We start from the raw sequence: 13,020 nt of genomic DNA, 5'->3' as shown, positions 1-13,020 counted from the left end.
ATGTACTATCTTTGCCCTTCCAGCATTCAAAATATGACTGTTGTATGCTTTCATTGCATCGAAGCACTCACTGGTACTGTTGGGAAGAACTTAGGTATATCCTAATGATATTTTTTTTCCTTTTTATTTATAAAAAGATATGTGTTTATTTTATGTGTATGCCCTCTGCATACTGAAAGAGGGCAACAGATCCTATAGGACTACAGTTAATAGACAGTTAGGAGCTACTATGTGGGTACGGGGATTTGAGCTCAGGACCTCTGGAAGAACAGCCAGAGCTTTTAACTGCTAAGCTATCTGTCCAGCCTGATTTTCCCCCTCCCCCCATTTTGCCTGTGTTATATTATGATATAACTAACATTGTTACTTTGATAAACTTACCTCTGAAAACCTGAAATGAGAACTGGGTATACTAAACTTAACCAGATTGAAGACACTAAAATGTGAACAGCATACCCAATTTTCCAGTGACAGGAAATAATGAGACCATTGATGTTAGTGTTGATGAGTTTGGGGTTAGATCATTTGATTTCTAGCCAACAGGAATGCAAGACCTGCTAAAAGAGTAGATTCCAAAAGGAAACATGACTCATCCGGACAAATAGAACCTATCTAAGCCCCACCCCGTCTTGCATTCCATAGCATCTTACATAGTGTGCTATTAGTTCACAAGAAACTTCTTAACTACACATAATGGTTTTTTCAGCTTTTTAGATAAGACTTACCTGATAAATCTAGAAATTTGTCTTTTGAGGGTCTAACTAGGTAGTTTAAGTGTTAGATCTTGTTTTCTTAGTCTTTTTCTTTTGTCTTTTAACATTTTTCACTAGATGCACAGAATGAATCTGAAATCTGTTGTTTTAGTTAATGAGATTTCTAAGCGATTTTCTTCGCTGTCCTAACTCTGTTCCTCCCTTGGAACTCCTGGACAGTAAAAACACATGAACAGGGCTGGTGGAAATAGAGCTCTAACAGATTGAAAAACTAATGCATGTATACACTAAGTACTGAGCAAACAACTGTTAATCTGAATAGATTCTAAAACTAAGCTGTAACATGCTGTTCCTAAGTCACTGCAGTGAAATGCTCCAGTAGTTTAAGGGAACAGTTAACCAAATATAGTTTAAGTGGGAAGTATAAGTTAGTTTCTAGGACTTGGTTTACTTCCCTTAAGAGTTCATTTTTTTAGCCAACCATGGTGGCACAGGCCTTTAATCCCAGCAGAGGCATGTGGATCTCGGAGTTTGAGCCCAGCTTGGTCTACAAAGTGAATCCAGGACAGCCAAGGCCACACAGAGAAACCTTGTCTCAAAAAATGGGTTGGGGGGTGGGTGGGAGAGAAGGGATTCATTTTAAAAAATTTACTTCTTGCTCTCCTTTTGGCCTAGAGGTAACAGTATTGCTTTCTTTTAGTCTGTATATGATATGGTGTTCTTTGCATTCTCTCATAGGAGGAAGAGTTGCGCAAGGGTGGAGACCCGAAATATGCCCATTTGAATATGGATCTGCATGTCTTCATTGAAGTCTTTGGACCCCCATGTGAGGCTTATGCCCTTATGGCCCACGCCATGGAGGAAGTCAAGAAATTCCTAGTACCAGTAAGGAAATACATATTTTTTTTTTCATCTATGCAAGGGAAAGAGTATGGTTGTAAAGGCTAGAATTCTTGACTAGAGTCTGTGCTTTGTTCATTTTTCCAAAGTTTCCCACTACTTACACCTCATTCTCAAAGCACTGTACTCCAAGGTGTCCTTGCTGAATGTGGCTTCATTAATGTGCGCTAGTATGTGCTGTCATCAGTCTCCTGCATCTCTGATGTGTTACCCAAGATTTAATGACATCTTCATTCAGTTCAGTATTCTGGTACTACTCTGGATCTAGGAAGTAGTATTAAGAAAGTTACTTAAAGCTGGGCGTGGTGGCATGTGCCTTTAACCCAATACTTGGGAGGCAGAGGCAGGTGGATCACTGTGAGTTCAAGCCCAGCCTGTTCTACAAAGGGAGTGCAGGACAGCCAGAGCTAATACAGAAAGACCCTGTCTCAAAAAACCAGAGAGAGAGAGAGGGAGGGAGGGAGGAAATTACTTAAGGCAAGTCTGCACTTAAAGAGTTTGTATGCTAGCTAGACTTCTTGGATCTAGAGTTGACATGGGAAAGTTTACAGCATCCAGTGTTGAGAAATTAAAATTTTTTTTTATTATAACTTACTCACATTACATCCTGATTGTAATTCCCTTGCTTTTTTTTTTTTTTTTTTAAAGATTTATTTATAACATACAGTGGTTTGCCTACATGTATGCATGCCTGTACACCAGAAGAGGGCACCAGATCACATTATAGATGGCCGTGAGCCACCATGTGGTTGCTGGAAACCTCGAGGTTGCTGGAGGTTCAGGACCTCCAGAAGAGCAGACAGTGCTCTTAACAGCTGAGCTATCTCTCCAGCCTCACTAAATTAATTTCTAATGTGGCACACAGAAGGGTTCTTGTGATAGAGTTTTTATTCAGAGTCTGATTTCTAAGAGGTGTGTGCTACAGACTGACTACTGATGACATGTAATTTTCTTTTTTTCTTTTTGTTCTTTTGAGACAGGGTCTCACTATATATCCATGCTTGGCCTGGAACTCAATATGTAAACCAGGCTGGTCTCCAGCTTGCAGAGGTCTGTCTACCTCTTCCTCCCAACTGCTAGGATTAGAGATGGGTTCCACCATGCCTAGAAAATACTGTGTAATTCTCACTATAGAACAGGTTATATATCAGTTATCTTAACTGTTCTGAAATGTTTGGGAATCATCCTCCCTCCAGATTTTGGAGTTTTTCCAAATATATAATAAGGTATCTGGAGTCTGGGACTGCAGCCTACATAAAACACTTTGTTTTGTTGAAACTTTCAAGTTGTCCAGCGTGGCCTTAAATTCATTGATCCTCATGCCCCTCAGTTGCTGTTATTAAAGGCATGCACTGCCACACCTGATACAATGTATTGTTAGGGATCCAACCCAGGGCTTGTTCATACATATTAAGCAAACATCCTATCATTTAAGCTATGTCTCCAGCTCCCCAAAATTCATTTATATTTATTAAACACTTTATAACTAAAATTACATCAGATTGATGTTTCTTGTGGGAAATGGGAGGAGTGCATGCCCTGTAAGTGGGTAAAAAGCATTTGACACAGAAGCTGAATAACCTGGGTTCAGTCCTCAGTTACTTGGCTTGAGACATCATCTAGGTCTTCGAGGCTGTTCTTTTTGGGAGTGGTATTTTGAGACAGCGTCTCATCTCACCTGTGTAGCTCTGGCTATTGTAGAACTCAAAACTATGTAGACCAGGCTGGCCTCAGTCTCACAGAGATCTGCTTGTGTCTGTTTCCAGGGGTGTTGGGATCAAAGATATGTGCCACTATTCCCAGCTTCAAGGCTGTTCTTTAAGATCATGTGAATTTTAGAAAACAAAGATGTTACACATATTCTTTGTCGTTTTTAATTCCCAGGATATGATGGATGATATCTGCCAGGAGCAATTTCTAGAATTGTCCTACTTGAATGGAGTTCCTGAACCCTCCCGGGGTCGTGGGGTACCTGTGAGAGGACGAGGAGCTGCCCCACCTCCGCCACCTGTTCCCAGGTAAAAAATTAGTTGAAAGGAGAAATAAATTTGACTGCTGGTGTCTATTACCTCTAACTCAAGAGTAATCTGAGGGTTTGTATGATATATCAAGTAGAGAATTCTAGTCAAGTGTTTCCTACTGAAACTTTGAAGCTTTTAATTATGGATGATTCTAGCATTTTTAAAAAAATTATTTATTTGTGAGCTTTGGTGGGTGGGTGTTCACCCACACTCCCTGCACACACATGCATGCATGCATTTTGAAGGACAATATGGTAGGAACTCAGATTGTTGGGCCCAATCAGCTTGTGTGTTTACCCACTAAACCATCTCATTGACCTCCTGGGTGTCTTTTTTTTTTTTTTTTTTAATATTTATTTATTTACTCTGCATACAGTGCTCTGCTTGCATGTACACCTGCACGCCAGAAGAGGACACTAGATCTCATTATAGGTGGTCGTGAGCCACCATGTGGTTGCTGGGAATTAAACTCAGGCCCTCTGGAAGCGCAGTCAGTGCTCTTAACCTCTGAGCCATCTCTCCAGCCCTTATGCTTGCTTTTTTAAAAAAAGAGTATCTATCACTCACTATGTATGTAGCCCTGAATGACCTAGAACTTGTTACATAGACCAGTTCAGTCTCAAACTCAAAAGAGATCCACCTGCTACTGCCTCCCAAGTGCTGTTACTAAAGTCATAAGCCATCAAGCTTGGCTATATGGTATGACTTCAGAATTTTAGCTTTTGTGGTTAACATTCATGTAATATTCAGACAGCCTAGACCTGCCTGAGGTGCTCTGATCCTTAGTTGAGCCAAGAGAATCTCCTAGTTGACGTCCCTTATATGGATATTATTCTGTGCTTTAAAGTCTGTTTTAGGATTAGAGATGTGCCTCAATTGGTAAGAGTGCTTGCCTAGCACGTATAAACTCCTGGGTTTGATGCTTGCACTGCACAAACCAGTGTATTGTGACACATAATTATAATCTAAGAACTTAGAAAGTAAAGGCTTGATGTACAAGGTTATCCTTGGCTACATAGTGAGTTCAAGGCCAGACTGAGAGCCAGGCTTGGTGGCGCACACTTTTAATCCTAGCACTCAGGAGGCAGAGGCAGGTGGATCATTGTGAGTTCAAGGACAGCCAAGGGTACACAGAGAAACCTTGTCTCAGAGGAAAAACAAAACAAGACCAGACTAGGTTTTATGAACCCCTGTCTTTAAAAAACAAACAAACAAACAAAAAAACCAAAAAGGGCAAGCAGTATAGACTTTAGCTGGGCATGGTAGCTCATGCCTTTAATCTCAGCACTCAGGTAGAGGCAGGAGGACTTCTGTAAATTCCAGGCCAGCCTGGCCTACAAAGTGAATACCAGGATAGCCAAGGCTACACAGAGAAAATTTATCTTGGAAAAAACAAAACAAACACACACAAAAAAACGAGGATACCAACAAAAAGACAGGGGCTAGAGAGGAGATGGCTCAGTGGTTAAAAACACTGACTGCTATTCCAGAGGACCTGAATTAAATTCCTAGCAACTATATTATGGTTCACAATCATCTGTGATTCCAGTTCTGGAGGACCCAACGACACCTTCTGGCCTCTGGGCACAAGCACACATAGTACACAGAGACGTGTGCATACAAAATACCCATATACATAAAATAAAAAATCCTAACAAGGGGCTGGAGAGATGCCTCAGAGGTTAAGAGCACTGCCTGTTTTTCCAAAGGTTCAGAGTTCAATTCCCAGCAACCACATGGTGACATATAACCATCTATAATGAGAATCTGGTGCCCTCTTCTGGTATGCAGGCGGAATACTATATACATAATAAACAAATATTTTTTTAATCTTAACAAAACAAAAACTATACATGCATATACACTGAACTTTTTTAAATTAAATGTAGGGATACAGATGGCATATGCCTTTAATCCCAGCATTCAGGAGACAGAGTCAGGTGGATCTTTGTGAGTTTGAGGCCACCCTGGTTCCAGGACAGAAACCCTGTCTTGAAAACAAACAAACTCCCCAAAAAACAAAGTTAAGATTAGCTGGGTGTGGTGGTAGATACCTTTAACCCCAACATGTGAGCAGAGGCAGTGGCATGTGGATTTTTATGAGTTCCAAGCCACTAGAGCTACACAGGGGGTCCTTGTCTCAAAAAAGTAAGTACTTGAAAAATATAAAATGATTCTAGCTTCAGAATTTATGAACAACCCTTAGCATGCATATAGATGTATTATTAAGATCTCTGTATAAATTTTCTTTTTGTAGAGGTCGTGGTGTTGGACCTCCTCGAGGGGCTTTGGTTCGTGGAACCCCAGTGAGAGGCTCTATTACCAGAGGTGCCACTGTGACTCGAGGAGTGCCACCCCCACCAACTGTGAGGGGTGCTCCAACACCCAGAACCCGGACAGCAGGCATCCAGAGAATACCTTTGCCTCCACCACCTGCACCAGAAACATATGAAGATTATGTAAGAACGTTTTGAACAATGTATCATTTCTTCCATACCTAGGTTGCCACAGAAAGTTGAGTGAAAAGAGTCTTATTGCTGGGTGTAGGTAGAAAATGTTACTTTAAAGTTTGGAATCTGGCTGGGCATGTGGGCAGATCAGTGTGAGTTTATGAGGCCAGCCTGGTCTACAAAGCGAGTCCAGGACAGCCAAAGCTACACAGAGAAACGGTTTCTGTCAAAAAAAAAAAAAAAAAAAAGAGGAGGAGGAGGATTTGGAAGCTGAGGCCAGGCACAGTAACTCATGCTATTATTTTCAACACAAAGCAGATAGATCTCTGTGAGACCAGCCTAGTCTACAGAGTGAGTCCAGGATGGCCAAGGCTGCTAACACAAAGAAAAGCCCTGTCTCAAAATAACAACAACAACAACAACAAAAAAAGATTTGGAGTCTGCATTCTTGTTCAGTTGATTTTGACTATGAGATGATTTTTCTTCTGTTTTAAGGCATTATTACTATCTCTGTATTATTTAAATGAAAAGTAAGCTGTAGTTCAACATACAGAATTGTACTAAGCTTCTAATACTAAAACATACTTGATATTTATCTTTATTCACTGTTCTACAGTGGGTATTAATATTTCTGAGAAAGTTTTCATGTCCTGTTTATTGAGAAGCCCATGATGCCCCCCATGGGTTGCATTTACTATTCTATGCAGTTCTGACCTTCTAACTTGTCTGTTCCAGGGATATGATGATACATATGCAGAGCAGAGTTATGAAGGGTATGAAGGCTATTACAGCCAGAGCCAAGGGTGAGTCATGTACTGTGTAGTGTCCTAGATGGATGGGAGATGGACGTGGAGGGCAAACACCAACCTAAGGAGTCTGACTTAACATTTTTAAGGTATCTGCTCTGCTTTTCATGACTTGCAGGCATATCCATGGGCCTGAAAATTTGGATAACTGAATTTTATATTATAATTTAGGTCTGAGGCTAATTTTTGAAAAATCCCTGAGCTATGAATAACCTTGCTCAGGTCTTGGAGGAAGTATCATAAGTTAGTAGAGTGCTTGCCTAGCTTTCATGAAGTCCTGAGTTTGATCTCAGCAAGGGATCAGGAGTTCAAGAACAGCTGTAGACACAAGGAGGCTTTCTCTCATGGCATTCAGTCAACTCATCCCATCACATTGGAGATGCCTGTGATTTTAAGAACATACTAGAAGCTTAACCTAGTTTGTTTGTTCGTTTGTTTTTTAATTTATCTTAAAGTAGCTTTGACTGTGTCTATGTATTTGTGTGTGTGTGTGTGTGTTTGCGAATGCACACGCTTGTAAAAGAGTCTCAGATATTTGTAATAGGCACAAAACATGTCTTTTCCTGTTTGTTCTCTTCTGGTGAGCTATATGAATATATATATATATATATATAATAATTATAGTTTAAGAACCTCAATTTAGGGCTGGGCATGGTGGCACACGCCTTTAATCCCAGCACTTGAGAGGCAGAGGCAGGTGGATCACTGTGAGTTCAAGGACAGCCAGAGCTGTTACACAGAGAAACCCTTTCTCGAAACCTTTTAAAAAGATTTTAAAAAAAAAAATATATATATATCTCAATTTAGATTGTGGTTTCCCCCATTGTATGATACTTGTTTTGTTGTTTTTTTGGGGGTTGTTGTTTTTTCCCCCCTTGCTATACTTAATCAGACTTCTTAGTAAATATATGGTTTATACATGTTTTGAAACTCTTGGGGTGATTAGGGAATGAACAGAACAAATATTTCTCCTATTTTATAAATAATAAAATGTCTGAGATGTAGAATATTGAAGGAATGGTAAAACTAATGCTTTTTAATGTTCTATTTTTTGCTTTCCAGGGAGTCAGAATATTATGACTATGGACATGGGGAGGTTCAAGATTCTTATGAAGCCTATGGTATGTTTTTATTTCTATGGTGGGGTAAAATGTGCAAGTTAACGTCTGGAAAAATACTGGTTGATGGATTCTTGGAAACCAGGCAGTCACATACCTGAGGAGAAGCCTTCAGAAGACTGCTGTGCTGATAGATGTAACTTTGAGAGTTCTGCTCTTAAACCCTATGGCGTATGTGTCTCCAGGGCTCAGGGCCTGCCTACCTGGACTGGGGGCACTTCTCAGGTGATGCTGATTGGTTCTGTTGGGCAGCACATGCCTAGTCCCACAGCTGGTTTGGACCTTTTGCTACTGATAGGTTGGCCATGTTGGTAGATAGTAAGAGCTTACTTGTCTAGCTGTATCCCTCCCTTATTTAAAGGTAAAAAAAAATTGGAAGTCACTAAAAACAATATCATTGCAGGAAAAAAAAAGTCTTCTGAAAGCAGCTTATTACAGTTGATAGAAGGTAAAAATAGTACCTGTTAGAATCAAATCAAAGCCTTCAGTAGTAGCACCAAGCTCCTTTCTAGTTGGGAGACACCTCAAGTCAAGTTTCTTCCTTTTTAAAAAGTTTTATTCTAGCCAGGTGGTGGTGGTGCACACCTTTAATCCCAGCACTCAGGAGGCAGAGGCAGGCAGAAGATCTCTTTGTGTTTGATGCCAGCCTAGTCTACAGAGTGAGTTCCAGGACACCCAGAACAAGTTTTATTCTTACTGTGTTTCACATACCTCAGGTTGGTCTGAACTATACAGCTGGTGATGGCTTTGGTTTTCTGATTTCTTCTAGGATTACAGCATGTCCGGTTTTATGTGGTACCTAGGGATAGAGCTCGGGACTGCTTGTCTACTAGACAAGTACTCTTCCCCAATCCTCAGCAGTTATTTATCTCATAAAGTAGCTTAGGCTTGGAAAGTAGCAAAACCCAGCTGCCTTCCCTGATTCAAAACACATTGCTCAGGTGTGTCCTTAGGAGCTAAGTATGGTTTCTGTTAATGGCTCTCTGAGGGTATGTCATGTAACCCTGCATGCAGAGAGAGTAGCTGTTTTAAACATAGGTGTTCAGCATCCCTGAGGAGTTCCCTGCTGTTAACAGTTCGTCTTAAGATATTCTACAGAGAGAGTTAGAAAAGGAATCCAATGGGTCCTACCATAAGAAACTAAGCATAACCCATTGGCATGATACAGCCAATCAGCTCTTGACACACACGCACCCAATTAGTTTTAGCTAAATAGTACTGCAGTGTTGCCATAGTAACATTGCAGCTCTCCATTCATGTGTCAGTGTTTAGAAGGAGCGGTGGTTGTAGTTCAGCACTTCCCTCTGTCAGTGAGGCATGACACAAGAGTTTCTCTATGTGTTTGGCAAAACTGCATTTCTGTTTTTCTGGAAAAATACGCATTGTACCACTTTGAAAATGGAGACAGGAAGATCTGAATTTGAGAGCAGCATAAGCTACAAGAGATCCTGATTCAAAAAAAGAAAGAGATGCAGATTAAGGTAGTAATAAGATTATGAGTTTGAAACCAGGTTAAGCTACATACTGAGTTCAGGTCTATGCTAAGTTGAGACACACAATGAGCCCCTACTTCCAGAAACAGAGGGCAGGGCTATTAATTGTGTTCCTGGTGTACTGTTGCCATTATCAGTATGTTCTGGTATCTGCCTTTCTTTCTCTCTCTCTCTCTTTTTGTTTTTTAGTTTTTTGTTTTTGTTTTGTTTTTGTTTTTCGAGCCAGGGTTTCTCTGTGTAGCCTTGGCTGTCCTGGACTCACTTTGTAGACCAGGCTGTCCTCGAACTCAGCTATCCACCTGCCTCTGCCTCCCGAGTGCTGGGATTAAAGGGGTGTGCCACCACCGCCCAGCTGTATCTGCCTTTCTAAAGAGAATTAGAAAAGTAAACTTTTTTGGTATCCAGGAGCATCTTGAGAAGTGGGTGGGCCTTGCATATTGTACTAGTGAGACTTGTGGTAGTGGTAGCTAGTATCTAAGGGAGGCATGAATTTACCAATGGTGATGGTGGGAATTAGTGGGAAGAGTAAGTTTTAAGCCCAGTTTATCTTCCTAAGAGGTCATCTGTAGAATTAAATGATCATCTCAGGCTTTGCTGTCATAAAAGAAAACCTTTTGAGAGTGCTAGCTGGCTTGTTAGGGCTGTCGCCATGAGAATGGAACTAAGAAATTCTCAACACTTACATAATGCAGCATTTGAGTATACTTTTATCCTTTATGGTTTGAGTACCATGTTATGGTGGAAGGTCTCGTTTAATTTGGCCTTTGTTTCTAGAGAACAGAACACATTTTTCCACTTGCTCTTGCCTTAAAAGAGGCTACCTGCAAAGTGAAAAACTTAAAAGATGTTTGCCATCCTAGCTGAGGCTGATAGCAAATGTAGACTCCCTGCTTCAAGCAAGGTGTTGATTTATCCAGGTTTTGGTACTGGGTATCAGTCATGCTGCTTATGGAGACTGTTGCTGCTCAAGAGAATTGTTCAGTTCTGAATTGTTCCCTTTTGTCTTCTACTCAAAATTGTGGGAGATTTACTCACGCTGATCAAGGAGGGCCAAAGATAGAGGAAAGCGAGGAACACTTGCAATGTATCAAGATTGCAATGTATCAAGAAGATAAATAGTATTGTTGGTGACATACACTTGATGTTGTCCATCCATGATTGTCCCAAAGAAACACTGGCACATGGTTTATGAACTTCTGCTTTTCCCACAGGACAAGATGACTGGAATGGGACCAGGCCATCACTGAAGGCCCCCCCAGCTAGGCCAGTGAAGGGAGCCTACAGAGAGCACCCATATGGACGTTATTAAAAAGACAGGAGGGGAAAATAGCAGTTATGACAAAGTTGTTACTGATTTCTTGTACCCCAGGATTCCTGTTGCTTTACCCACAACAGACAAGTAATTGTCTAAGTGTTTTTCTTCGTGGTCCCTTTCTTTTCCCCCACCTTCCTCCATTCTTAACTCTGCATTCTGGCTTCTGTATGTAGTATTTTAAAATGAGTTCAAATAGATTTAGGAGTATCGAATTAATTTTTTAAGTGTGTAGATGCTTTTTTTTCTTTGTTGTTTAAATATAAACAGTGTACCTTTTATAATAAAAAAAGTTGAAAAAAACCACAAACATGTTAGTTTCAAAAGTGGCATTGCTTGCTTAAAGGTTCTGAAGTAAAGGCTTGTTAACTTTTTCTTAGTTTTGATTTGAGGCACCCCGTAAAGTCATAGTTGCAGAATCCCAAACTAGGCTACATTTCAAAATTCAGGGCTGCTTAAGATGTAAAATCACAATGTTAACGGCAGTAGGTGCCACCATGTAAAAGTAAGCTCAGATGTCTCTAAAAACATTTCCTTTAAAAGCACATGGCGGTTGAATCTTAAGGTTAAATTTTAATATGAAAGATCCTCATGAATTAAATAGTTGATGCAATTTTTAACGTTAATTGACTTAAAACAACAGCAAAATTAGGTTTGTAAAACTGACTTTTTCATTATGTGGGTTTTGAAATCTAGCCCCAGACATACAGTGTTGAGAGATACTTAGTGGGGTGGGGTGGGGTTTGAATAAGACTGATGGCAGAGAGAAACTGGCCACCTAAATGGAATTTGATGGAGTACTTTTAGCCGTAATCGTCTCAGTTATAGTACTAGTAATCAAATTTTCAGTATTTAAAATGTAAAAGTATTTGTCCATCTGAGATTCTGCACTCCATGAAAAACTCACTTGGACACTGGGGCCAAAAGCTGATGATGTTCATTAACTTGACCATTGTCAATTTTGGGCTATTCCCAAGGTAGTCAAGTATGTCTCAACACTAGCATGATATAAAAAGGGACACTGCAGCTGAATGAAAAAGGAATCAAAATCCACTTTGTACATAAGTTAAAGTCCTAATGGATTTGTACCGTCCTCCCATTTTGTTCTCGGAAGATTAAATGCTACATGTGTAAGTCTGCCTAAATAGGTAGCTTAAACTTATGTCAAAATGTCTGCAGCAGTTTGTCAATAAAGTTTAGTCCTTTTTTAATCAAAGTAAATGTGATGAATTGTCATTTTTGGGGGTGGACAATAAAATAGTTTTCTCTTTCACATAAACTTAAATTAACTCTAAAGTTAATGGGCTTGTTAAAAGTTTGGAGACATTCTTAAAAGTGGTGGTGGGGGTTTTATTTTAAGTTTACCAAAAAAAAGTTTATGAGTTGTTAAGTTTTAGTTAAAAAGAACCAAAGCTTTTTCACCCCCTGGAAGTTGTTGAAAGCAGTTTTATTCTGTCCTATCAAAAAAATTTGTAATTTTCAGAAAGAAAAACCCAACTGACTAAAACACAGATTGCATTTCATGTGAAGGTATAGGTACCTCCAGTGCCAGCCACGCTAGCCTGCACCCTCTGTAGAGCCCCTAGGTAGCTGTAAAGAGTAGCACCAAATCTGTGGGCTCAGTCATTGATTTCACTGGTGTTCAGAAACCACAATTCAGCAAAACCTGAGTGCCCTTGAAGGTTTCCCCGTACAAGTCTAAAGATTGAGCTGGCCCGGGGCAGGCGCTGGTATGGTAGGCTGGTCCTGAACTTCCTCCCGAGAAAGCAAGGGAATTGGTTGGCCTTATTTCCACTCTTAATTCCCAGGGACCTCATTCCTTCCCTAAGAGCCACCTAAACTGCTCGGGGGTGAAAAATCCTCTTGTGTGAAGTGCCAAGCTGCTTGTAGCAGTGCATGATGGGCATTTTTTTTTCTTTTTAAAACACACCAACAAAAAATGTATTTATAGATTGTGATAAAGTGTAAATAACTGAATTTTCAACCATGGTTTGAAGTCAGCTTTCAGGGCATTATGTCTTGTTTTGATGAAAAGAGATCACTGTATACCCCCCTTTTTAAAGGAAAATTATCGCAAGAGAATCAGGATGTGTAAAGCTAACATGCATCGCAAAAAACCAAAGGTAACCTAAATGTCTGATTTTAATAGCACATATTTCTCTTTTTATATAAACTGTGACAGCAACTTGCATAAACAATTCTTTAGT

General features: G+C 40.1%; 1 protein-coding gene across 1 annotated transcript in view; it reads left to right on the top strand.

Annotated features, from left to right (window-relative positions):
* The window catches only part of KHDRBS1 (KH RNA binding domain containing, signal transduction associated 1), a 28,421-nt gene extending 16,387 nt beyond the window's left edge, over window positions 1-12,034 (top strand). Inside the window, exons 4-9 of the mRNA XM_084787183.1 lie at window positions 1,452-1,598; window positions 3,498-3,631; window positions 5,892-6,093; window positions 6,820-6,887; window positions 7,953-8,011; window positions 10,713-12,034. Of these exons, the coding sequence (XP_084643309.1) occupies window positions 1,452-1,598; window positions 3,498-3,631; window positions 5,892-6,093; window positions 6,820-6,887; window positions 7,953-8,011; window positions 10,713-10,810 (708 nt within the window). The 3' untranslated portion in view covers window positions 10,811-12,034. The remainder of the gene's footprint in view (window positions 1-1,451; window positions 1,599-3,497; window positions 3,632-5,891; window positions 6,094-6,819; window positions 6,888-7,952; window positions 8,012-10,712) is intronic.
* Window positions 12,035-13,020: the final 986 nt, after the last annotated feature.

This window comes from Acomys minous (genome assembly GCF_964271855.1).
Source record: "Acomys minous genome assembly, chromosome: 6".
Taxonomy (NCBI): Eukaryota; Metazoa; Chordata; class Mammalia; order Rodentia; family Muridae; genus Acomys; species Acomys minous.
Note: the sequence above shows the minus strand (reverse complement) of the source record. Positions and strands in the feature narration are given on the sequence as shown.